Below are 27543 nucleotides of genomic sequence, written 5' to 3'. Positions count from 1 at the left end.
AAACAAATTTTGGGCTTTAGACCTTTTGTCCATTCGACCTTTTGCCTCTTCGACGGAAGTGCCAAGCAAAAATACTTTGTGGTCAATTTCTCATCCGATTTTCTCGCAAGCGACGAGGATTCTTGAATCGAGTTTATCCGAATGTGGATTAAGGGCCTGTCCACCTAACAGAGCTGGTTCAGGCTTTTCTAATAATGTGCCATTTTTCTATAATATAGCATAACAAAAGAGACTAACGCTGCTAGGTGCATTAATAACGGTTTTTGTGTGTTAAGTTTTCATAGAAATTCAGAGTATGTAATTTACGGTGGAACATTTCTTGCGTAGATATTTGGAAGCGTTTTCTGTGAAAATTCGAAAGAATGTTGTTAGATGTTCAGAGGTTCTGATGTGAGATGTGAAAATTTGGAAAGATGATTATTCATCAATCTCAAATAATTAAACATAGACAACGCATTTTCGTTTGAAGTACATTTTTCTGGAACCATCGAAGATACATGTAACAAAAAAATACAACCGCTGCACAATGAGAAAAAATGTCCACAAAGCGAATAAATTCAATATCTCGGTTCGGTATGGGCGGATTGCGCTGAAATTTTGACACAAATCGTAAAATTTGCTGGGGAATAGTGCAAAGGTGGTTAGCCTTACTGCACTTAGCTGCACCTTATTTGCTATGGAATTCGTCAAGTTCGAAGTTGCAAATAATCGACAAAACATAACACATTTGACCTCAAATTTAGCCAAAAACCGTTTTATGTGAGCTCTGTCTACGTACGGTGTTGGGAATTATGATCTTGCTGATTTTACCCCAGTCTTCAAAATGCTTACTAATAACCTCACATACCAGTGTCATCAATTTTCTAGGGAATCGAGTGGAGTTTTTTTTGTCCACCGCACCACTAAAGATGCTAAAATATTGCTAATTTTACCCCACGATCTATTATTTTCTATTACCTTATAACTATTACCAAAAAGCCCGAGGTCTTCCGGAAAGCTTAACAAATAAGGGGCATAAGGGGAAAACGATGTCTTGGAGTACAGTGAACTTAACTACCTTTGCACTATTCCGCAGAAAGTTCCTCGATTTGCGTCAAAGTTCCAGCGCAATCCGCCCGTTATGGACATTTTTTCCCATTGTGTCCTGGGGAAGAGGCTGGAGTCCGCTAGACAAATAAATCCGATCGGAGTTCCATTACCGTTACAGACTCGGAACCCAATAAAGCAATACTAATGCCCCACCGTAAACCTTCGTTGTCATTCGAGTTTCCACGATGCAGTCTAAACCGCGTTTTTTTAGGTATGGTTCTTTTGGAGGGATGTGTCGAAGCACAAAAGCCTACCGGCAAAATAGTATTTCCACTAGTTTTAGCTGTACCTACCAATGTTTCACGCTCGTTGTTGTTCCTAGCCGGTAGCGCGCTCGCATAAATTGAATTTTACCTCCCACGTTTTTTGGGATACAACAGCAAAAAACGTGGAAACTGTCGACGTTGTAAATACACCCGCCTGATGAATTGGTTTAGTTAGTATATTGGATTTTAATATTTTTTTTTTTGCAAAATACGGAAGATACGGATGTTTTTTTTAGTATGTAGATTACGTAGGTAATGCTTGTTTGTAGGTGCGCAATATTTTTCAGTTTTAATCCGGATTGATGTAGATTTGAAATAATTTGATTTAATATCTACAACTAGAATCAAGGATAACAATATATCTCGTTTCCTTATGGCAAGTGCTTTGTCATCCGTCAAATACCGTTGCCGTTTATGAACTGAGTTCCCATTTTCCCACTACCACAAACTTCTCAATACCCCGTTAATTGCGCCATAAATTCCTTTCCTTACGATTTCCTCACCAACCAACGGGAGGAGCCCGTGCCCAAGAAAAATCCCCATGCAGTAGCCTTTATGTGCAATGCGCTTTTCTCATCGACACGTTTTCGCTCCAATTCCACCCCGCCGCCATCCAGCAGGCGTGCTGACTGCTGCTGCTCGTAAAATCGGCAAAGGAACACCACCGTGCTTCTCCACTTCGCGTCCTTCGGTCGAACAGAACAGACGCAGCCAGATACGATTCCGACTTACGTAACGACCGTTTCGTTCCACATTGTTCCGTTGTAGGTCGACGAAGGAAGCGAGACTGGAAGGTCGTTGTTGGCGTCGACGACGACGACGACGGCGGCGACGACAACGATTCCGTATTGAAGATATTCGCGGGGCCATAAATTAAAGCGCACTTAAGTGCCGCAGAGTTGGAGCCAAAATCTATCGGAGTTCGTCGGTTCGCCCGAAGTCATAAAGGGATAAAATCGGAGCTGGTGGTAAAAATCGAAAAATCGTTCGCCAGCTTCGTTGCCAAACTGTGAATCCCATATAGAGACACGCACCTCACTTATACAAAAGGATCAGTAGCGGACCGGAAATCGCAGTCTCACATCTTGTTATACAGTTGTTCAGAGGCGTTTTTTTCTTCTATAATTCGTTCTATTTGTAGTTCAGTCGTATTCGTGTCATTTTGTCTTCTAGTCTATTTGTTTTGTGTTCTTTTTTTTCTCGAAACAGTCTTGTTCCGGCAAGAAAAATCCAATATTCGTCTCTCTGCGCATTTTTCGATACGAAGTACGTTCTGTTTGATACAGTCTTGCAAAATGTCGTGACCATCACCAGATGATCAGATATGAAAACAAAAACCACCACGCTTTTAAACGATGTTCTTTACTGACAATCACTGCAAGCGCATCGTGACATGTAGAAGCTGACACGTGAGTACCTTCGGTAAGCGTGACACCCAGATTGACAACCACAAGCTGAGGGCCATAAAGAGCATCAGGTCGGTCAGCTGTCAAAAGTGCAGGTGAGCACCGTTATTGATTGATTTTGTTGTCGTTTGATTGGACTGACGTCGTAAATTGGATAAATCAATAGTTAAATTAAGGGTTCATTCACAAATTACATAACGCTAAAATGGACCTGGGGGCTGAAAGCCCCCACCCACTCTCTCGTAAAGTATTTTGTATGGGAGGGTTCTGAAATTTGTATGGGCCGTATTTGTGAATGGCTCTAACTAAGTTTTTACCAATTTGATCCAGACTATCTTTTGAAAAAGGCCAATTTTTTTTTATTGATTTTTTCAAATGGATACAATCAAAAAACGACGCATCCTACAAAAAAATGTTATATGGGTGACTATCGCAAAATCAGTCAAAGTTTCTAATAAAGATATCGGAAACAATTCAAATTGAGCCCTACACTGAAAAAAAATCAGTTTCAACAGTTTCAAAATTAAAACTCGATTTGCGAAAAACGCTTTTTTGTATTTGTATGAAATTGTGTCTCAAGATAGGTGATTTTGTTCCCTACCAACCGTCCATGCATAGCAAGCTGGGCCCTTTGAAGGAAAAAAAGTTTTTCTAACAAAAACTTTTTTTTGTCGAAAATATTTTCCGTGTTTTTTTTTTCGTTGCGATTCGGTTCCTCCTGAATATTGTACTCTTCTTTACTGTACAGGGATATTTAAATATATGTATGTATATGTTAAATCCACTGGCACTCCTTGACACTGAGAAAAAAAATAAATTCCGACAAGAAAAATTTTTTGTTAGAAAAACTTTTTCCTTAAAAGTGTCAAGCCTGCGATGTATGGACGGTTGGTAGGAACATAATCACCTATCTTGAGACACAATTTCATACAAATCAAAAAAAGCGTTTTTCGCAAATCGAGTTTTAATTTTGAAACTGTTGAAACTGATTTTTTTCAGTGTAGGGCCTAATTTGAATTGTTTGATATCTTTATTAGGAACTTTGACTGATTTTGCGATAGTCACCCATACAACATTTTTTGTAGGATGCGTCGTTTTTTGATTGTATCCATTTGAAAAAAATCAATAAAAAAAATTTGGCCTTTTTCAAAAGATAGTCTGGATCAAATTTGAAAAACTAAGTATGTACTTTCTTTAATAGCACCTCTCAAAATATTGCACAAAAAGCCAATATAAACAATAAGAACACTTAAATGTTCCTAAAATTTATTTTGGCTTCATGCATTTTTATCACAGTAAAAATCCATTAATTCCGCTAAGTGGATTATTCCATTGCTGTCGAGCGTTGATTTCTGAACCAAACACTGCATAGGTCAATTGATCATCACGATAGTCAAGATGACATGGATATATATGACAACCACAACATCAGGAAAGTTTTCCTATCATTCATGCTGGTGATCACAGGCAGAAGAAGGAAGACATGGTGAGTGACCAAGCGCTAGTTGCTAAATGTCACTTTCATGGTGATCGTTACACCAAGCATGTGAGATCCATATTGAGCATCACAATTGAGTGCTTGACATGACCTGATTTGTTATTGTCACGCTTTGCGTGACTTGTACGGGTGACACTTTGCAGCACTTGTTTGATATCCCTACCGTCTTCCTCGATTGTGTGTTCGTTGGTCTCTGTTTTATGAGTTACGGTAGCCCTTGGCGTAGCACGCTCCAATTCGCTCGTTTCGCTCATTGGTGACGTAGAAATCAGTCTGTGCTGCATCCGATCAATCCCACTCTTATCAAAGAGCCGTTTTAGACGAAAGATAGAAACTCCATTGGTGGTGGTTGGTCGCCTTGCTTCAGTCAATTGCCGTGTCAGGCGCGATTCGTAATTTCCGGATTCTGCTCTTCTGTGGTTAGGACTGTTTGAAGGGCATTGCGTTGCGTGTGACCTCATGTCGGCAGCAGCGGTTAGGAAGTGAAACACCATAGCATGATGTTTGATTGATGCGTACATGCCACCATCATCTGAGGTCGTTTCATTCGCATTAAATGAGATACATGTTATAACTAATGCACATTCTGTACAAGCCAGCTTTGGATATTTATTAAAATATTTATGAAACCATACCACCGTAATAAAATTTGGAACTATATATCGTTTTGATCTTAATGTATGCTAGTTTTCTTAAAGTCCTGAATTCCTGAAATGAAACTTCTTAGGCGCCTCTAATGGCGTATTGATTCGTTTTAAAGTTATTGCAAAATTTTCAAACGTTGTAACATCGTGAATTATTGCACATTTATGGTAGCATTTATAATATCAAACTTTGTAAGCTCCCTAAAAGCTTTCAGCTATCCCAAACAAAACATGCTTCCAATGGAATTCAAATCCCTAATCACTAATCTAACAACAGCGAATTTCACTTCTATCTTCTCCCGCTCCTACAGCGATGTTCATAACGACACGTGTTTATCTTGCTAAGGGATTTCAACTGTCAGGCCTTGAACCACATCTGGCGAGCGTGCAAAGTTTTCCCCATCCAAGGTTGGGGAAGGCGGTACTTGATTAAATATTTCCCTAAACCTCTGTTACTCGCTACTGCAACCAGATGATAGCCATGGGCCTGGGAAGTGAATAGAATTCTCGTGAGGGCACCCTTCGGGTACATCCCCACTAGCAAGCAGTGTGGATGCTGGAATCGGTGGACGATTATGAGCTTCTCCCTCCACACTACAAATCATTTTCTATATCGCACGTAGGGTAAGACGGTATAATGCGCCCCACCTGGCCAAAGCGCCCCTCTTTGATTTCTAGAAAACTATAACTAACTAAGGGTCAAAATCAGTTGGTACCTATAAATATTTGTAAAACCATCGTACTATGTGAATGTGGAAGTATTTTTGTATTACACAATGAAAATAATAGCAAAATACAAAAAGTGACAGTTTTGATGTAACTTTTTATGTTTGTTTGCTCAACATTCTGGAGCGACGCTAGCATACTGTCCGCAAAACTTGCACGGGAACACTCAGTTGGGCAACAAAATAACTTTCCTCAGTGGTTATATGATATAAAATTGTTTCCATCTTCAAAACGTAACGATTTTCGAAAATATGTTTAACTGGCCAAAACGCCCCAGTGTAGGCAGGACGATATGCCCTTACTAACTGGACACAAGCGCGCGAGCTTGCAGCAGTTGCTTCCAAATTGTATGGAAATTATTGAAATGTAAATAAAAACCTGATTAAATGGACTTATGTTGGTTTTTTTAATGCTGAGCACACTAGGGATTTGTAACCTTTTTATTATGGGATTGATGAAATACTAATGAAGGGCTATGGAACGTCTCTGGCTAAGGTGGGGCGTGTATTGCCCAGGCACCTTTGAAATCCATTTTTTCACGACTTTTCAAAAAAGCATTATAACGTGTTATCTGTAATATTTTATATAACTACTCACGGGCAATGCATTTGCGACTTCTTGCACTACTAAAGAACACAAAGTTTGCATAAATTGCGATGAAAAGTAAAAAGTTATCAAGGTTTTGCCTTAGGGGGGGCATATTATACCGTCTTACCCTACTTCCTAGCGGAGCACCATGACGGACGGCTGCCGAACCGGCCCATATTGAGACGTGAAACGCACGCACGCACGCCGCCGTTGTGCTCCGCAGATAAATCAATTGATTGATTGCGTGGCGTCTGTCCTCTCGAGTGGTGGCCGCCGGCGTTCCGTTCGGACAATAATCCGTGATCATGCATTTAGATATTGCGGGAAATTGCGGATATTGGACCAACATAGTCGTACGAGCCGAGGGCGCAGATGTGAAAACTTGTCTCGACCATCGAGATTTAGTTAGATTGGTTCTAATGTATCACTGATGTCGTCGATGCCGATACTGGCAACGCTTCGGAGTAGAATCGATTATTGGGAAAGTTGTTTCCAATGGAATGGGGATATAGTCGGTTAATATTTCATGGCGCTACCATTAAGGGCATGATGAGAATATCAATGCTTGGTGGGGTTAGTGTTGCAAATGAGATACAGCAGACGCTATTGTTTTGGGAAAATTGAGTTTGGGGATTGGTTTCAAATCTCACTCCAATCGAACACTTCGGTGATGGATGTTTGCCTTTTAGCTTGTTACGATTGGATTATTTCGATGCACGAAACTGATTTGAGACGACTTTATAGTGTTTTTAACTGATCACTTCTTCCAGTGACAAATAATTGAGATCGATTTAAATCCATAATGCGTAAACCTAAATGTTTTCTAGATAGGGGCATACACATATTACGTAAGCACTTATGAGGGTAGGGGGTCTGTCACTTTCTCACACACCAAAATTATAAAAAAAATCAAGAAAAAATACTTACATAATAAGTATACGATCCCATAGATGGAAACTATACAAATGGAAAACCATATGCTGGCCATATTTGAACCTACTACCAAGTAATACAAACCAAATAATCAAATGAGATTGAAGCGCTCTGTGTTTACCATTTATCGATTTAAAAAAAAATATGTTGATACAGAAAAGAGATACATATGTGACGGATTTTATGAAATGAATAAGTGCTTTAGGTTAGCTTAGGTACATTTTTGAACTGATGGAAACACTACGATAAATATGACAATGCTTTTTTGTGTCAACATAAATAATACAAGTTTTATCTAATATATTTTATTTTCTTTTTTCAGGTATGAACTATATTTCAAATCCGTAAGTACTTATCTTTTTTACAATGAAGCTCCTAAAAACTCATTGCCGCTTTTCTAAATTATTTTTGAAAACTATGCATTTTACTCTAAGACAAGTACGGGCCATAAAAATGCAAAATGTCAAAAACATAGTTACGTAGTTAGGTATTTGGTTATCTTACTACATTTTTTTCTTCATGAATACATTCACTAGATAAAAATGTTCGGAATCGGAGAAGCAGCCAACAAGCTATGATAAAACACCTCGAGCGTTCTCTGTTATTTATTGTTTGTGTTTTTTTTCTGTGTAGCTGTGTGAAATGAATTCAAATAGGGTTACTACTCCTGGACTTCATCTCATAGCTCCGATATTCATCCTACGAAAAACAAAGCATTGGAAAGGTTTTTGATTTGTTTCTTATTTTTTTGATTTTTTCAGCAGTGAGCATGTTAGCAAAAAAGCGGCGAAATTGGTGCCGTATTTCTTTGTTTCGCGATGAGATGAATATATATTCTGTGAGATGGAAAAAGGAACAGTTTCCCTACATCGTTATCATGGGATATAACCCCATGGTCTTCCTAAGCAGTGCGGTAAGGCGCGCGACTAAAATAAGGCCATGTTGAAGGTGTCTGGGTTTGATTACCGGTTTAGAAACACCAAGCATGTGAGATCCACACTGAGCATCACAATTGAGTACTTGACACATGACCTGGATTTTGTTATTGTCAGGCTTTGCGTAACTTGAAAGGTGACACTTTGCAGCACTGCCACGCAGTCTACGGAGAGTCCGCAAGTCATCTTCCACCTGATCGATCAACCTTGCCCGCTGCGCACCTCGAGAATGCCCCTGAAACTCGAACTACGCACATCACCAGATCCATCGTCGCTTCGATCAACCGCGCCAGTTTATCCGGAGATCCGGGTTCGTGCATTAGCTGCCATAGCTGGTCACGATTGATTGTATCATTTGCGACTTTGAAGTCGACGAAGATGATGTGTGGGAACGTTGTATTCGCGGCATTTCTGCAGTACTTGGTGAATGAGGAACACCTGGTCCGTGGTAGAGCGTTCGCCCATAAAACTCGCCTGGTACTGCCCCACGAACTCCCTTGCAATTGGTGCTAGTCGATGGCATAAAATTTGGGAGAGTACCTTGTAGGCGGCGTTCAGCAATGTGATTGCGCGGTAGTTGCTACAATCCATCTTATCGCCCTTTTTATAGATGGGATACACGACACCTTCCATCCACTTCTGCGGCAAGACCTCCTCCTCTCAAATCTTGGTAATGACCCAGTGCCTCACCACCGTGTTTAAATAGCTCTCCTGGTAGTTGGTCAACCCCAGAGGCTTTGTTGCTCTTCAGCAGGCCAATCTCCTCCTGGATTTCCTGGAGATTCGGAGCCGGTAAAATTATGTCCTGCGCGCGTTCTCCCAGGTCCATCCCCATACCGCCATCTTCGTCTGCCACGTCACCATCAGGTGTTCTTCTTAGGGCTGCCGCCACCTTTGGATCACCTCACGCTCGTTCGTAAGAAGGTTCCCGTTCATGTCCTTACACATATCAGGCTGTGGCCCTTCGTGAACGGTTCAACTTCTCATAGAACTTTCGTGCGTTATTAGCGCGGTACAGTTGCTCCGTCTCTTCACGGTCTCGATCTTCCTGTTGGTGCTTTTTCCTCCGAAAAATCGAGTTTTGTCTGTTCCGCGCCCGTTTATATTGTGCCTCGTTCGCCCTTGTGGGGTGTTGCAGCAATCGCGCCCATGCTGCATTCTTCTCTTCCACTAACTGCTTATATTCGCCGTCATACCAGTCGTTTCTCTGATCTGGGGGCACCGTGCCAAGTGCGGCGGTTACGGTGCTACCAATGGCGGGCGAATATCTCTCCAGCCATCTTCAAGAGACGCTGCGCCTAGCTGCTCTTCCGTTGGGAGTGTCACTTCCAGTTGCTGCGCGTATCCTTCGGCAAGTCTACCGTCTTGTAGCCGCCCAATGTTAAGCCGTGGTGTCCGACTTCGACGCGTGTTGTACACCGTCGAGAGTTTTGAGCGCAGGCATACTACAACGAGGTAGTGGTCGGATTCAATATTCGCACTGCGGTAAGTGCGGACGTTCGTGATCTCCATGCGGCCTTGTGGATATTTTTGCGGTGAAAGAAGGTGCTTCGGACACGCTTTCTGAACGCACAAAACAGAACCTCTCACCTGGATCTCAAGAAAATTCTGTGTCCGTTACAAAACACGATCAATCGCGGACTATTTATTTATTCTTCGACCACGCAAAACAGAATTTCACTCCCGAGTCTGGGCAATTTCTGCGTCGGATACGACACACGATCAATTTCGCATTAATTCATTTGATTTTCGACCGCACAAAACAACTGAACACCCGGATCTCGAAGAAAAATCCATGTCCGGTACAATGCACGATCGATCTTGCACTAATTATTTTCCTTTCCGAGCACCCAAAACAGAACTCAACACCTCGATTTAAAAAAAATCTGCTTCCGATACGAAACACGTGCACTCTGTGGTCATTTATTGGAAAATGTATCTCGGAAAATTAGTCGAAAGTAAATTTCAGCAGAGCAAATCGTAGGTACAATGAACGAAAGGACTCATGTTGCATTAGTTGAAGTGTAAAATTAGCAAAAATTTTACTGATATTTCATATATAACTTTTCTTATTGGTACACTTACCAATGAGTATCAAATGTAACGAAATTTCTAAAAAATTCTCGTGGAAACTAGGTAAAAATCCTTGGATTTCTCGAAAAATAAAACGAACAGATTGTCGAGAAAAATCCATTAAATTTTCAGAGAATACTGAGATGAGTTTTCCTAGAAAATTCCAAAGAATTCCCAAGCAAATTTGAAGGAATTTTACAAAGATATTCCAAACATTTTCTGAAAAATTTCTGCGGGGGATTTCAAAGAATTTCCCGAGGAAATTCCAAAGAAGTTTCTGTGAAAATTCCGGAAAATTTTCTGAGAAAAACCCAAGGAATTTTCGAAGAATTTTCTGAAGAAATCCCGGAGAATTTTCGGAGGAAATTCCGAACAATTTATCGAGAAAATTTCGAAGAATTTTTCAAGAACATTTGGAACAATTTTTCAAGAAAATTCCGAAGAAATTCTCGAAGAAACTCGGAAGAATTTCACAAGGAAATTTCAAAAGAAGAAGAAAGAAGAATTTTCAATAGAATTGCTAAAGAATTTACCTATTTTTCGTTCGGAATTTTGTTTTTTTCTATAGAACTTCCCTACAATATCTCAATAAAATTCCGCAGAAGTTTCCGAAAATTCCGAAAATTTTCCGTGAAGATTCCGAACAGTTTTTCGACGAGATTTCAAAGAATTATTCGAGAAATTCCCAGAGAAATTTCCAAAAACTCCTTAGAATTTCCCGAAGGGATTTTGAAGATCTTCCCGAAGAAATTTTCTGAAAGTTTCTGAGAAAATACCGAACTGGAAAATATTTAAGAAGCTCCCGAGGAAATTTCGAAGAAATTTTTGAATATTTTGCGAGAAAATTCCGACAAAACTCCCGAGGAAATTCCGAAGAACTTTTCGAGGGAATTACACAGATTTTGCCGAGGTAATCTCGATGAATTTATTGAGGAAATTTTGAATTATTTCCTCAGGAAACTCCTGAGCAGTTCTATAGGGACTTTTGAAGATTTTTCCGAGAAAATTCCAAAGAAACTCTCAAGGAAATTCATGAGAGTTTCCTGAGGCTATTCAGTAGAATTTGTCGAAGAAATTCTGGAGATTTATCCTATTGAAGAATTTTCCGAGGAAATTCTAAAGATTATTCCGGAACAAGTCCAATGAAAAATTCCGAAGAACTTCCCGAGAAAATTCAGAAGATTTGTTTTATCGAAGAACTTCATTAGGATATTTCGAAGAATTTTTCGAGTAACTTCTGTCGAAGTTCCTAAGAAAATGCCGAATGAATTTCTCGAGGAAATTTAGAAGAATTTGACGAAGAAATTTTTGAAGATTTTTTTGGGTTAATTCTAAAGAAATTCCGGATGAAATGATTTCTTCTGGGAAATTCCGAAGAATTTTTCGATGAGATTTCGAACAATTACCCAAGGGAATCTCATGTCATATGCAACGACCAAGAAGGGAATTTGCTGACAGATAAAACCGAAGTGGCTGCCAGGTGGAAGCAACACTTCGACACTTTGTTGAATAGTGGGAGTGATGGTGCATCGGTGAACAGAATAAATATTAGCGACGATGGACAAGCTGTGGTGGAGTCGCCTACAGACTTAATTTTTTTTACCGGGATCTCAGCAAAATGTTTAACTTTTACCGAGAATCGCACAGCCGTGCCCCAGCAAACATGTTTTTTGCCGAGATTTCTGTCAAAATTGCTGATAATCAGCAAACAGTTTGCCGAAAATCAGCTAACAAACGCAATTTTTGCCGGAACATCAGTTATTTATTTTGCTGACGCACAGCTGTGCGGATTTTTGCCGAGCTGCAGGAATAAAAACTGAGTGTGTACACTATATGAGCTTGAGCTTGATCTTGAGCTTGATTGACTGCTCGTAGTTGCTACTCCATTATGACCAGATCAGCTGTTCTTGCACAGGGAACCAACAGATGTTTGCTTGGGACTAGCACACATCTTCAATGTACAAGTACTGGTGATCTCATTTGTTAGGTCATACTGGCGCCTGCCACGTCAGGATGCAAGTCAATGTAGGGAAGGAGGAGGAAATGATGATGCAATCACTCGCCCACTGCAAGCCGAATATACCTCTGCACTTGCCACGAGTTCATGCGGAATTTGTTGGAATTTCTGGGTTAGGTTGGAGAGGCAGAGGTCCGTCTTGGTTAACGAGCTGCCAATGTGATAGATAGCAGAAGGTAACTGATGGAATTTCTAATTGGATGTAGGAAACGAGCTCTATAGTTCATTTCCAATTCTAGCAGATTACTGTTAGAATACTCAAGTTGAAGGTATAGGAATAGTAATGGAAACGGTATGGAAGTCCATTTCCAGTTTTAGCGATTGCTAGAACATGAGAAATAAAGAGAAAGATACAAAGTAGGAGAATGGAACAGACCTGGGATTGATCCCACGACCTCCTGCGTATGTATGAGGCAGGAGCAGTAGCCATATGACTACCAAGCCCGCCTAAAAAAAAACTGAGTGTGTACACTATATGAGGTTAAAAAAGCTATTAAAGAGCTGAGAAAGACTGCGGGAAGGACTAGCTCACGGCTGAACTTTCCAAACATGGCAATGAGCAGCTTTATGCTACTAGCCTGCTAGCTGATTGGACGGCCTCATTTGCCCTCTTTTTTAGAAAGGTCACAGACTGGAGTGCGCCAATTACCGAGGAATCACCCTTCTTAATTCAGCGTACAAAATTATGTCCCGTATTCTATTCAACAGATTGAGACCGCTTGAAGAGTCCTTCGTAGGCGAATATCAGGCAGATTTTTGTGAGGGCCAATCAACGACGGATCAATGTATACCCTGAGACAAATCCTTGATGAATTTCGGGAGTACAACTTACAGACACATCATCTGTTTATTGATTTCAAGGTGACGTATGATTCAGTGAAATGGAATGAATTATGGCAAATTATGCTTGAACATGGATTTTGGACACTATTGTTTTTTTTTTCAATAAATCAAGCAGTTTGGGTTAAATTTTTATTTTTCAACAACAAAAACACTGTCTACATTCACACATTGAAACATTAATCATTTTAGCTGTGGCGAAACCCATTACTCTCATAAAAATTGCTTAATAATTACTCAATTATTGAGTAATTTTTAAGCAGAGTGCTAGAGTTGCATCAAATATTTCAACTGCCAAGATGTAGGCAATTAGCACTACATTTACAACATTAATTCGAATTCAACATATTGAATCGAGAAAGGCATAATCACCACTTGGGGATAAATTTGGGTTTTTTTCAATGTTTGCTTCGACCTAATGGATAAAAATAATGAGTTTAATTTATATTTTTTTGGGTATGTCTAGTTATTTTACACATAGAAGACAAGCTAGGTGGTCTAGTGACTACCGCTTCTGCCTTATAAGCAGGAGGTCGTGGGTTCAATTCCAGGCTCGTCCCTTTCCTACTTTGAATTTCTAATTAAGTTCTATCTGTGTTTCACGTTCTACCAAAACGATTCCTACTGCTATAATCTCCCTCACCAACAATTCGAAAAACCTCCCGTGACACCTGTGAGAGGTCGTAGGTCTCTGCATCTTTCTTAAGTAGGTGTCTTTCCTTTTCCTCAGCATTCGCAAGGACGTGGCCAGGACAGGTCTCGACTATTGGAGAGTGCATTGCTTCCATCTAAGAGATAATGATTAGTCCCAAATCAATATCTGTGGAAACGGATGAAAGTGATTCTACTCTCATACAATAGTCCAGGCTTGTACCACCTACGAATTTGTGCGGGAAAATGGTAAATGCATCATGAAACAATCATGATTATCCTTAAACAATTGAAAAATGCTCCCTAAAAAATCTGATCGTTTTTCCTCAAATTATTGAACAAATTACCTTGGAATATATAAAATGCTCCGTAAACATTTGAAAAGTGTACCGTAGAAACGAAAAAAATGTACCGTAAACAATTGAAAATGCTCCTTAGAAAAACAAAGATTTGCTATTTAACTAATGATAATTGCGCAGTATATTGATATAAGAATTATTGTAAAATAGTTGAAAAAGTACCTTGAAATTGGCTGTCATAAAGTAGAATCTTATGCACCATTGTATAGCCCCTGGAGTATGAAGCTGATTGTTTTGTTTGGTAACCCTATTCAACAGGAAAATGCTCCGAAAACTAAGGAAAATGCTCTCTAAAAAGAAGAAATACTCCTTAAACCAATAAAAAATGCTACTTAACCTGAGAAAATGCTCCTTAAACTAAAAACAGTGCTCCGTAAAAAAATGAAATGCTCCATAAACTTATACAAAATGTAATCTTAGCCTACAAGCAATTCAAAGCATTGTTGAAGAAATTGTGCACCAGACTGCTCATAGACAAACAGACGTCCCATACAACTGCACATCGCATAAACATGCTTGACGATACGAATTTCATTAAAATCACATTGCATATAATGCTAATAGGTTTATTCATCAATTTTCCTGCATAACCACAAAAGATATCTTAGTTACAAGATAAATATTGTCGCTTCGGTTCCCTTTGTTCCGCTGTCCGAAACATGTTGGGTACCGAACTGTCAAATTGTATGTATTTTTCCTTCATTGACATTTAGCACCCTATCCTCGCAAAAAGATGTTCCGGACAGCGACAATTTTTATCTTGTAACTTGAATATCTCTTATAACCACCCACGGCTTAGGGAACTCGAAATTGTCGAAATCTGCGCTTACAAAATTTTCTAAGGAACATTTTTAATTGTTTACGGTACATTTTTTTCGTTTTTAGCGTACACTTTTCAAATGTTTACGGAGCATTTTATATATTTCAAGGTAATTTGTTCAATAATTTAAGGAAAAATGATCAGTTTTTTAAGGAGCATTTTTCAATTGTTTAAGGATAATTTCATCTGTTTTAATGGACAATTTTTGGGCTGCCAATTTGTGCGAATTGCTCAATGCTAATGCTATTGTCTAGTTATTATTGTACACATAATTTTTGGAACTAAGCGTTGACCGATTTGCTTGCAACAAGTTGCATTCGACGGGGAATCCTGTCCTATTACTTTCTATCGAAAGCGGTCTGTGGGATCAAAATTTATAGCCATTTTTTTATAATGAGCGAGAAAGCCACCATTACCGCTAGGGTGATTAATCAGGTTTTATTTTTTTAATTCAATAAACGTAAATCAATGAGAAAAAGGAAATCCATTCACCTGAAGTGCAATTTTCAACTTTTTTTATGTGATTGTTTTCAATATGCTCCCTAATGCACAAGAAATGCATGATCCTTGCTACACCCAAAACAAAAATTTGTGACGTTCTTTGCATTAAGCGTTTTGTATCAAATCTCGCACGCAAACTGCTCAGAGAATGTTATATTTGACACGCCAGCTCATTGCATTAAATCGGTTTATTTTTGACTCAACACATCTAAACGATTCTCGTTGGTTCCACCAGCAACTGAGATATGCATCGTATACAGCGGTCTAACTTCGACTCACACAATTTTTTGCGACTCCGTTTAACTTGATGACGGACAAGGACGCAGATAACCATAGCGCCAATTCCACTAACATCTCCCTACACTGAGGAAAATGGACGTATGATTTTCAATCAAACGCCTTATGAAAATTTGCCACAAGGAATCGGTATGAATTTCAATAAGTTGCCTTATGAATGATGATTTTCATTTGAAAAATGTGAAGTGCGGCAGACTGGGTTCGAACCATGGACGTCGGGGTCGGGAGGCCAGTATGTAGACCACACGCCCATCGACACTTGATTACTCAGGAAGGTAACTGCGTATAAGAATCACTGTTGGTGGAATAATCAGTCGAAGATCAGTTATGAATTTCGATAGTCCAGTTAGCTGAGTGTATGCTACCTCTATTACCATTCTACTTGTGATTATGTGATGATTATCACTTTCATATACATACAGAACGAGGATTATGATAGTCTTCTATCACTGCTTCCCTCATCTTGTGTATAGTGCAGATGGCTAACCCGTCAGTCTAAAAGCGCTAAACTTGGTGGAGGGCTTAGGTTCAATTCTCGTCTTCAGCCGAATTTTTTTGTAAGAAAATAAAGTTGGCGAAGAATATAAGGAATCGTTCCTCGACGGAAGTTTAAAAATAGATTCTTTGTAGACACAAACACAAATCTAGTTATTTTTTCTCGTGACCAGAGACCTAATGCAATGGCTTGATATATTGGTGTAATGCAATCAGTACATGGGCCTCAGCTTAATGCAATCTGTGCATGAAATTCATGCAAGATTGTCATAAAATCATGCATTCTATGGTTGTTTGTAGGTAGATTGATCTGAGTTTTTAGTGCCTATTGGCTATTAGAATAAACAAATTATTCCTTTTCTTTAAGGTCACTTCTCACGGAATCCAAATTTCAAAGTGTTCGCGCTTTCGGGGGCACACCATTCGATACGGAAGCAACGCACAACTGTCATTTTTGTCGATTTAGCTTTACTGCGTCGCAGAATGCGTGAAATAATAAAAATGACAGTTGTGCGTTGCTTCCGTATCAAATGGTGTGCCCCCGAAAACGCGAGCACTTGGATTCCGTAAGGAGTGACCTTACACGGAAGAAATAAACTACTCAATAGTGAGTTTAATTCACCCAACCTCGAACATCCGTACGGGAAGCCAAAATTGAGTAAATAGGGTCGAAGTAGTTTGCCTTTACTCCCATGTTAAAAAAGTACCCAACGGAAAATTTATTGACCCAAATTTAAGTTTAATTCACTCAATTTCGACCTCAGGTAATAAAACTCAAAATTGGCTTCCCGTATTGAACTGGCGTCGTTGGATTGTTTGGCTCTCTTGTTTTTGACAACAAAAGAAAGAGTGGATGAAAGAGAAGAGAAAAAATAACTCAAAAGTAAGTTTAAAAATACTCAATTTTGGGTACTTTTTTTTCTTCCGTGTAGGTTTAGGTACTTTTTCTTAACGGCTTCGCCTACTTTGCTTCAGCTATAAAGGTTCCCGCAAACACAAGCTTAGATTGCTTAGATTGAAAACTTCCTGCAGCGTGTGGGGGGGAAACTTCCTGCAGCGTGCAGGGGGGTCTGTCATTTTCTTACGCTCCATATAAACAAAAAATATTTTTTTGGAAAAACTCTTACATGGGGGGAGGGGAGATCGAAAAACCCAGAAAATATGCTTACGTAATTAGTGTACGACCCCTAAGCAGTCGAAATGCCGCAAAAACCATTCTCGTCGACTCCGGTCGACAACTCACATTGTCCACTATTTAAGATATCCGCGAAATTGTTGTTACCCATTTTCAAAATTTTCCTAGAATTCAGAAATCCCAAACAGGTTACGTCCCTTTGAATAGGTTATTCATGCACGGTATCATATTTCCTATTTGCCCGATTTAATTATCGTCAGCATGTTTTCTTTCCTATGATAACCACCTACGCCAAGAAAACGACTATCACAGGAGGTACATACATATTAGAGTGGGGCGCAGTTGTATGGAAAAACGTAAACTTCGGCCGATCAAGTGAGATCAAGGTTTTTCTGAATAGTTTTGGGACCCCAATCAACTGTGCAAAATATGAGCTCGATTGGTTGCAACCTCGCATGCCGCATCGCGTTTTAAATTTACATGGAGATTAGTATGGGAAAACGTACTTTTTTACATTTTTGCTCTTAGCGGCTTCAATTTACCATCAATCACGTGACTCAATACGTTAGCATATAGTCTGAAAGATGCCGAAAGACTTTGCCGAAGAAGGTACGTAGCTGGAAGGTCTACAAAAAATGTTATTACGTTTCTAAAATTGATTATTCAAACCATATGCAAGAAATCAATGTTTCTGCCAGCACTACCGGACAACCTATGGTTATCGAAGGGCAATACTCATCTTCTTTCTTGTCGGATTTTTTACTTTGTGAAATAATTCCGGATAGCTCCCATTAGCTCAATAGCCCTATAGGATCAATTATTTTGAAATAACACCCAGTTAAATTATTGGTCTACGTAGTACGGCAGTGCTGGCAGAATAAACGATTTTTTGCATATGGTTCGAACACTCAATGTTCGAAGCGTTATAACTTTTTTCGTGGACGTTCCAGCCTTCTTCAGCAAAGTTTTTCGGCATCTTTTGGGTTATACTTTAACGCAATGTGCCACTTGGTTAACGGTGGACTGAAACCTCTAGTAGTAGAAATACAAAAATACACGTTCTCCCATACTAATTTCCATACAAACTTCAAACGTGATGCGGAAAGCGAGGAAGCAACCAATCAGTCCCAAATTCTGCACAGTTGTTCAGGACCAAGAATGGCTTCGAAAAACCATTGATTTGAAAAAATGACCATGACGCCCCACTCTAATACATATCCAATTAACGTATTCGCTTCCTGTCGCAAGAAAAACGTGGTCATGCATTTACCGTCTCGAAAAATGATTGTGATCGAACCCAAGGCTGGCTTAATTGAAATACTGACACGCTTACCACTTAACCACCGGGTCGCTATAAATATCATATTCAAATGAAAATATGAATATCGTTACCAAATCCATAGCAGCATCGAAACGAAATGATCAATTTTTGCGGAATGTTCCCGGAACTTATGCACGCTGCTGCTCACCGTGCAAAATTTCCATTCCAGACGGCATTATGACCGGCGGAGCACAATAGAGCGCATATCGTCGTCGTTGCACAGCGAAACTAAAACATGTTTCAGTGCTTGTTATGATTGATTCGAAAATTCATCTTCACTCGATCCCCCATTTTGTACCAATCAATTTGCCTCAATAATAATACTCACTCACCATGCAGCCAACAACGGGTGCAACACCGCCGTAGGTGGGTGGTGATGGCGGCAGCAGAATCGGATCGTTCAGAACGTGCACAAACAAACGCGTGCCATTGCCGAGGAATCTCATACGGCATCACACCATGGCAAAATCGTTTGGCAATTTATTCTTCAAAAATTGAATTGAACTTTTCACTACTATTATAGTCGTTGTTTTCATCCTTATGGTAGTCTATGGTTTCCGTTCAAAATCGGATTCGGATCTAATGTTTAGACGGAATAACGTACGTGTGAAATATGATTAGTTGAATTATCACGAACGAATGTACTGTTTTCAGTTTGATGATAAAAACGCCTTTGCAATTTATTTATTTTCTAAATTATTGTAGTTATTTATCGTATATGAGGAGACAGCGAAGCATTCACACATTTCAGCATTGAAAGAAGTACTGACTGATTGTATGTAATTGTTTTATTGACAATATTGAAACTACGGAGATGATAGAAAATTTCGCAATACGAAATTGAATGCGAGTTTTAGCCGCATTTTCAGCAATACCATCATTCAAATGAAATGAATTCTGTCAAACGACTAGTCTCGCTCACACTTCTTCGCCAGCATTCGTTTGTGTCTGACTGTGGATATGAAGCTACAAGAAAATGAAATTTCACATAAAGGTCTCTTCGATGCATCCTACGATGTTCGTTCCTCACCCTTCCCACCATCCGATGCATATGGTGAAAAGCTTCAATAAAACTTCAATACACGGTACATTTTCAACGAGTCTGAAATTGAAGGATTTCCTTCTTGCAAGAAAGCGGAGACAAGGACGATGGCGCTTTTTTTGCAATACTGACTGACATACCGTTGGCGTCGCAGACTCTCCGTTCAGCAAAGTTTAAATGCATTTCCACTCTGCTACGGCCATAACCGATAAAAATGTATGCCACCATTTTTCGGTTTCTGTTCATAAACGTAGATAGGAAAATGCAGTGGGTATGTGCAAACTTTCATAAATATAAGAGGATGTTCAGACGAAGGTGAATATAGATTCAATTGGATGCCGTTTTATTTGATTTAATAATGTCATCATGCCGGTTTTATGGATAGAATAATTAGGTACTCCATTATTCACCTGTCATAAGACGAATTTAGTGCAGTTCCATTTGATTCCACCACGTTGTATTCTTTACAGAAACGTATTTCGACCTCAACTGTAAGGCCGTCTTCAGTGTCTCGTACTTGACTTGATTTGGTCAACTTAGTCACTCTGAGAGCGTCAGTTCTCGAGGTACTTTTACACAGGACTCTGGAAAGACCAGAGAGGTCCACATACCTCCGTGGGTCGGACTTACACCTGGGTTGGGGTGCTCGGTTGAACCAAGCTAGACCTAGATCTGATGGTACAGCCCTCTATTTCTGAGAAAACAGATGGGGACTGACTGACTTGCGGCATCACTAGCCAAGGCATCTCATATGCACACTTTGTCACCGGAAAATCACATATTCTTATGAGTTTTGTATCGTGCAGATTTTACAAACGGACCGGAAGGTCCGCCAAAATTATGAGAAATTCGGGTATAGCCGGTGTGAAGTCGGGAGATGACTTGCCGATGCTTGTGGAGACTGCGCATGTCGTTCCAAGGTGCCGTTGATCCTTTGATATTCTGTAGCCGCGCAGTCCTGGAAGCTGCTTATTGGTTCTCCCAATCCAGGATCCAGGCTTTAACGTTAGCCGGGGGAACCGACGTCGTGAAACGCCGGCCTTGGTTACCGAGTCCAGCAAAAGTGTCCGCATTGACATCCCCTGGCACCCCACAGTGACGCTGGATCCAGGTGAAGGTTGTCGACTGTTGTTTACAAGCGAGAATGGCATGGATTCATGGGTGTTTCGGATGGTCGCTTTACAGTGCAGCGATGGCACTGGCGGAATCACAAGGACTAGAACCGGTTTGTCGGAGGGAGTAGTAGTGGCAAAAAGAAAGACACACTATAGATTGTTCCTAGGAACGCCTAAGCCGACCGCCAGTGTAGCGGTACTCATGGTTCCTAAACTCGGTGTTTAGCAGCTCGGCGCCCGATCTTCGTAGAGCTTCCATGTGATCCTCTGTTTTAAAGCGTCTCGCTATGGAGCGGTTCATGTTGACTGTGGTGGAGTGCGATCTGCTCGCTCCGTTTCAGTGGACTCTAACCACTGGGGGGAAGGGGGACACTGACACCGGTCATTGTGTACAGGACCCGATCCCCTTGAGTGAGGAGAGTGATCCAATGGTTTCGTAGCGCATGCGGCGATTTTTAAATATCCGCCTGCACACGATTGCGAAATGGAAGGACACCTTTGGCGCAAACTGTCTCAGCGGGTGGAAAGGGAAGAAGTCCGGAAGGTATGCGCAGGTTGAAAACTGGATAGAGTACGCTGAGAAGCTCCCAACGTACTAGCTACAGATGTCAGCTCCAGTTCGTACAGCATTCTGCTGTCAATCCACGCTTTGCCGATACGTACCGAATAACCCTATTATAGGACAAGCGGACTTGATATGGTTTTAACTAGGTTAATCCTCAATCTGCTGCTGGATTTGTACTCGGCTAACGAAAAGGGCTGTTTTTTTAGGCCGGCGATACTGAAAACTTCTGCAGCGCAACCCAAGAAACATAATTTCTCAGTGAGTAACAACAATTGTGGTGTAACTTACTAAATGTCTGAATTATTCCCAACGCGTTGTATATGGAACTCCTTTGTAACACTAAAGCGCAAGAAGTAGAGCCTATTTGCAACATCCTTCGGCTGCAATGAAATTAAAAAATTCAAAGGTACAGCCCAATCGGGTTGTACGCAAAGGTGACGTTGAACTACGTAACTTTATGTAATTTACAGGTTTTCGACTTTTTTGTTCGATGAGACCAAAAGCAAGTGTTTTTCAAGTCCAGTGAATTTGTTTTCGTTGTTTATCCTGTGCTCCTGAGATTTCGTGAGCATTATGAACCCTGGTGATGTATATAATTTTTAGACCAATATTTGAAAAGAAGACGGCTCACTACCCACTTCGCGCTTCTCACTTTTTACAGCGTGAAGTGATAAATGAGGGGTGAGAAGTGAGACGTTTCACTTCTCATTCCTAATTTCTCACTTTTCAAATGACCTATTCGGCCAAATGTCCTATTTGGCCTAATGACCCTTTCGGCCAGAGGACTTTTTCGGCCAAAGGACCCTTCGACCAAATGACCCTTTCGACATAATGACCCTTTCGGCCAAACGACCCCTTCGGCCAAATGACCCCTTCGGCCTAATGACCCTTTTGGCCGAATGACCCTTTTGGCCAAATGACCCTTTCGGCCAAATGACTTTTTCGGCCTAATGTGTAATGACCCTTTCGGCCAAACGACCCGTTCGACCAAATGACCCTTTCGGCCAAATTATTTTCGGTCAGATGGGTTCCGGCCTAATGGTCCGTTGGGCCTAGCGGAATTCGGCCAAATGGCTTTTGGCCGAATGGGTTTCGGCCAAAAGACCCTTCCCCCATCAATAGCCTCAATGGCGGTCATTGATGATGGTGCTGAGAATCATCAGCGGTCGAGTAGGTAGCAGCAACTGTGATTTTTTAGCATCGGTGACGTTTGCATAAGTAAGTGGTAGTCAAATTTGTCTCACAGGATTCAACCTGTTGAGTGATTGCTGATAGGGATTGGAGATATTGAATTTTGATTGTTGCTTTCGACTGTGATTGATTATTGACGACGGTATTTTTCGGCTCTTTCAGTCTTTATGATAAGCTAAAACGGGGTTTGCGTCAACTTTCCGACGTTTCGGTGTTTATTACACCTTCTTCAGCCTCTAAATCCCTGAAGAAGGTGTAATAAACGTCGTATAGTTGACGCAAACCCGTTGTAGCTTATCATAAAGACTGAAAAAGCCGAAAAAACCGTCGTCGATATTATTGAAATTTATGGAGAAAGTAAAAGAGTAAGTAAAGTTCGAAAATAAAACAGTTCGATCGTAATGATGCCGTTGGTAGCGGAATCACAAGCGTGTCGGAGAGAAGCGCTGCAACAAGTTCATTCGCATGGTGACTGAACAAAATTTAGATGTCGTCCGAAAACAAATTTCTGCAGCAATCCGCTGCAGACGGCCACCAATACTGACGCCTTCGAATTATCTTCAGTCATCGTACGAATAAATTCATTGGAGTGTCGTTTTCCGGCACGTACTTAAGATTCTTATATTGACGTCGCCAAGCAATTATGTTTTGTACTTTGAAGAAAATAATCTTGAATCAATCTTCTCTTATGACGATTATGTTTTGCACTCTGTATAAAATTCATCTCGGAACCATCTCGGATTACATTTCCAATCACTACAGCAACCGCACGTCGATGGCCGCTGCTCGGACCGATACGGACGCCATGATTTCGTTACAGACGCCAAGCGATTATGTTTAGTTCTACGAAGAATGTTTGTTATGCAAGCAGCACAAATCAAGCAATTATGGTTGCAGCAACTTAACTGTGACTGATTCTGGTCACATGTAAGTTATTGTGATCTGTGTCTAACATGTGTGCTACTCGGGTAAGAATCTACTTTCACTTGTTACTGTTCTCAACAATACGCATTTGGAATCACTGACAGCACATAACCGAACACAGAATCATGCGAAAAAAATTCACTGGAGAATTTGTAAGTCACTAGCGGTTGCACTTTGGAAAAACGATTTTAACTTCACCTTCTTTAAAAATATAATGATGATCTTGAAAAGAACCGTTTTTTTTTATTATATGCCTCACTAACACCAAACAATCGACCGCGCGACCGCCATCTGATTATTCGCCGCTACAGACGCCGTTGATTGCCAGATCCGCCAACGATCACCTCCGATGCTGATTGGTACTCGGACGTGGATAACGCGCTGCTGCTGGCGGGACCGCCATCGATCGTAGCGATTTTTTTTTTGCTGCACACCACCACCGCTGCAACAGCCGTTCTCGCTGGGACCGCTTATCCGTGAAATCCTGAATGAAAATGACACACGTACACAAAACACGAGTCTTTTTACGCACAGGGAAAACGTAGCAGTGGGCCAAAAGGCCCATACCTTACATCAATCTGATGTCCGCGTTGGGGATGCACACACTAACTTTTTCTATTTCGAGCTCGGCAAAATTGGGCACCGCTGTAGCTCAGTAAATTTCAAAACTGAACTTCGGCAGAAAATTTCGTTTATTACTGATTCTCAGCCAAATATTTGCTGTATCTCAGCAACCGAAACGTCACTTTTACTGAGATCTCGGCAAAAATCATGTTTACTGAAACTCGGCGGTGCCCACCTCGGGAAAATAAACAAAAAATGCTGAGATCTCGGCGAAAAAAATTAAGTGTGCATGAACGGGATTGATTAATTTTGAATTTTCTGCCGGGCTTCGAAAGAATTTCAGTAGTTTAAAGTTGATTTTTAGTAGTTTAAAGTTGATTTCTGGAGAGTTTCCGAAACGATTGATAAGAAAATCTCTAAAATCCATTGAAAGATAAAGACGGTATTAGCGTTTGAAATCTCTCCTAATTGTGTGACGCTCTCGATTTTGAAACTTCCGTTTTACACCCTGTATCTGAGTCTTCCCCTAGTTTACATCAAAAATAGAAAAAGAAACCAAGTAGAATGACCGTTACGTTAGACTAAATGAACACGTAACGTTTGTTGTTTCTACGACTGAAACGAAATCATGAAAACTATTTCCAGTTTGTCTTCAATTTTCAAGTATGTAGTCAACATCTACATTGTCCTCAAAAGTTCGTATATGAACGAATAATCCAAAATTAAAACAACCATTTTCAATTGCATCATTATAAATTCATCTATTCTCATCCAACAGTTCAGCTATTTTCAACATAAACATAGCGGGTTGACTAGAACGCATTCCCATCCCAATGGCATCGAAACGGCCGAACCGATTTTAGATCAGATATGGGTAGGTGTAGGGGGCGCTGTAGGCGGCTGCGATGGCAGGAGCGGCAGCATAGGCAGCCGGAGCAGCGGCGTAGGCAGCTGGGGCGGCAACGTACTTGGCGATAGGTGCAGCAGCGGCATACGCAGCCGGTGCAGCCACATACCTGGCAACGAGGGGGGCGGCCACCGGAGCGGCAGCTACGTATGGCGCGGCAATGTTGTGGTTCACGGTGTGCGCATTGTACGATGTGGCGTACGGGGCGACAACTCCTGCGGCGGCCAGTGGAGCCGCAACCGGGACAACTGCGGCCGAAACCGAGCTCAGGACGCAGATGGCCAGACAAATCTACAACAATAATTGGGGAAGGATGAGAACGATGTTGTTTTGCGTTGAATAAATCTGCGGCAATTGGACTACTCACCACAACTTTGGAGTACATGGTCGATTGCGGGTTTGCGTTCAATGCAAGTTTAGTTGATCGTAGTTGAACTGATACTGATACGGTTAGTCCAATCCGCGCCGAGTATTTATATGGCAAGGAATGCACAAATCTATCGAATCGTTGAACCCCTCTTCCTGCGATCAACCGAAATGCGAGGCGACTTGTGACAAACTCCAAAGCTCGCTTCTAGTCCTCGGGCTTCTTACAGCTCAAGGAAGAGCACGTTCGACCGTCGAAAAATCGCTGACCGCCACCGCAGCGTTTGCAGGGATGTTGCTCTCACCCGCCGGTTCGGTTGCGAGCATTGCAATAAAACGTGTATTGAATGTCAGATTAGCGTGCTGCCCGCGGTGACGAGACGGAAACATGTGTTAAGGTGAAACGATTCAGAAGCTATTCTGATGTTCTAACTGTGTTGTAATTGTAAATATTGCATTAATTAGGTATCTCTTGCATTTGGTAAAAGCTAAGTAAGTCAATCTAGATCAGTATTTGAAAGTCTCGAGTAAGCAATTATGATATCGTGATTATCATAACAGCCATTCAGTGCTCATGTCTGGCACTCAACGTTAGATGCCTCTTTTACGATTATGAGTCCTGCTGAACGTGTATTGTGGCACTAATATGCAATTGTGACGATTATCACCCTGGGATGTTTGTTCCTAAACGATTATCAGGTAGTTCACTCATAGGACCGCATATAGCAAAAAGATGAGCCGGTAACGAATGGAGTACCAGTCAGAATTTGGGAATTGTTGTTTTTCGCATTTCAGCTGGCTTCTGTGACGCTAATTCCAGCTTGGGCTAAGTGTATGTAATAAAATTTTATTAGATCACGTCGATGCTGCCTTCCCTGGCAATGGTAGCCGTAGGAAAAAACAACTACGGCTGCTTTTATTGCGGTGGTAATGATGTAGTCGCAGTTAAGACGCGCCTCTGTATCGAGATGGAGTACGTAAAATAAAATAACGATAATTGATTTGTGCCAACTAATCATCATAACGCTTAGATGAATGCAGGAGAACATCAATGTCAATGGGTACATTAAACAGGGAAATTGAGAAAGCATAATTTTATTGTTATCTATAGAATTCTTCGGAATCTGCAAGATCAATGTTTAAATGGAAGGGACTTTTCTTAGCATAGGCAGCGATGCGCGGCTTCAAACGATACCATGCAGGAAATAAATAAATAATACCATGTTAATCAATAATGTTATTCTGTTAGAATTGTGATATGCTTGAAAATAGTATTCAATCAATTTAAGATAAAATGTGTCTATGGAAGCTTATATAAATAGAAGGAAATCGAATATAATGTTTAGAAAACGCAGCGACTGGTAGGTACTTGATTGAAGTTTAAAAAAATTCTAGATCAAGAAACCCAGCAGTCCGCAAGTGGGGTCCCATCGAGCTCACCCTCTTCCGGCAACGCCGATAATGTCGGAGAAGTGCCGTTCGGCAATCAGAACGTGGTCGATTTATGGTGGATTCTAGGAGGCTTGTTTTTAATAGTCTCCAAAATCTATATTTTTATTCATGACGGCCTCATTTTTCCAAATTCTGAAATGTACCCCACGATAGTACAAAAACAAGGACGTAGTCCCACGTCAAAAAAACATAAAAAATACTATTATATGCCCTTGTGATCTCGAGAAAAGCTCCAATCCGAAAGTTTTTTTTTCATTGTCTTTATTTATTAGGCTCAGCTGTTTCATTAAAACTCTACGGAGCCGTGAACAAAAGAAATTATATAAATGTAACATAAAATATAATTAATAATATGATCTACGAACGCATTTCTTCTTCGGGTGTGTTGTTGAACCGGTACTTGAACCAGAGCCCGACGCAGACAATTGAGCCCGCCGCTGCGTCGCTGATGGATGAGCCAATGCTTCCTTTATGGCGATTGACACCTCCTCCAAAGTAGCATCGTCGGATGTGTGTTTCCACGAATCACTGACTGCCTCTGGTTTTCTGATTTCGGATTTTCTTTTGGAACTTCGATGAAGTCCTCATTCGAGGTTTCCGACGATTCCTGCTTATTTTCATTCCCAGAAACAACGGCAGCGTATGAAGTACACTGTACTTCTTTTTCGGGCTTCTTCCGCTCTTGCTGAGGACAAGAATCCTCCCGATGACCTACTGCTTGACAAAGGAAGCATGTGTCCTTGAGTCCATCGTAAAATATTCTTCCTTTCAGACCTGCTACATCTATTGACGGCGGAATACTTTTTCCGACTTCCATGTATAC

General features: G+C 40.8%; 2 protein-coding genes across 9 annotated transcripts in view; one reads left to right on the top strand and one right to left on the bottom strand.

Annotated features, from left to right (window-relative positions):
* Window positions 1-27543, top strand: part of LOC134223602 (furin-like protease 1) — an 800923-nt gene that overhangs the window by 82252 nt on the left and 691128 nt on the right. The gene's annotated exons all lie outside the window — the stretch shown is intronic.
* Window positions 24730-25366, bottom strand: LOC134221857 (cuticle protein 21-like). The gene is made up of 2 exons (XM_062701031.1): window positions 25270-25366; window positions 24730-25193 (listed from the first exon to the last, which is right to left on the bottom strand). The coding sequence occupies exons 1-2, from the start codon at window positions 25285-25287 to the stop codon at window positions 24855-24857; spliced, it is 357 nt and encodes a 118-aa protein (XP_062557015.1). The 5' UTR covers window positions 25288-25366; the 3' UTR covers window positions 24730-24854.

This window comes from Armigeres subalbatus, chromosome 3 (assembly GCF_024139115.2).
Source record: "Armigeres subalbatus isolate Guangzhou_Male chromosome 3, GZ_Asu_2, whole genome shotgun sequence".
Taxonomy (NCBI): domain Eukaryota; kingdom Metazoa; phylum Arthropoda; class Insecta; order Diptera; family Culicidae; genus Armigeres; species Armigeres subalbatus.
Note: the sequence above shows the minus strand (reverse complement) of the source record. Positions and strands in the feature narration are given on the sequence as shown.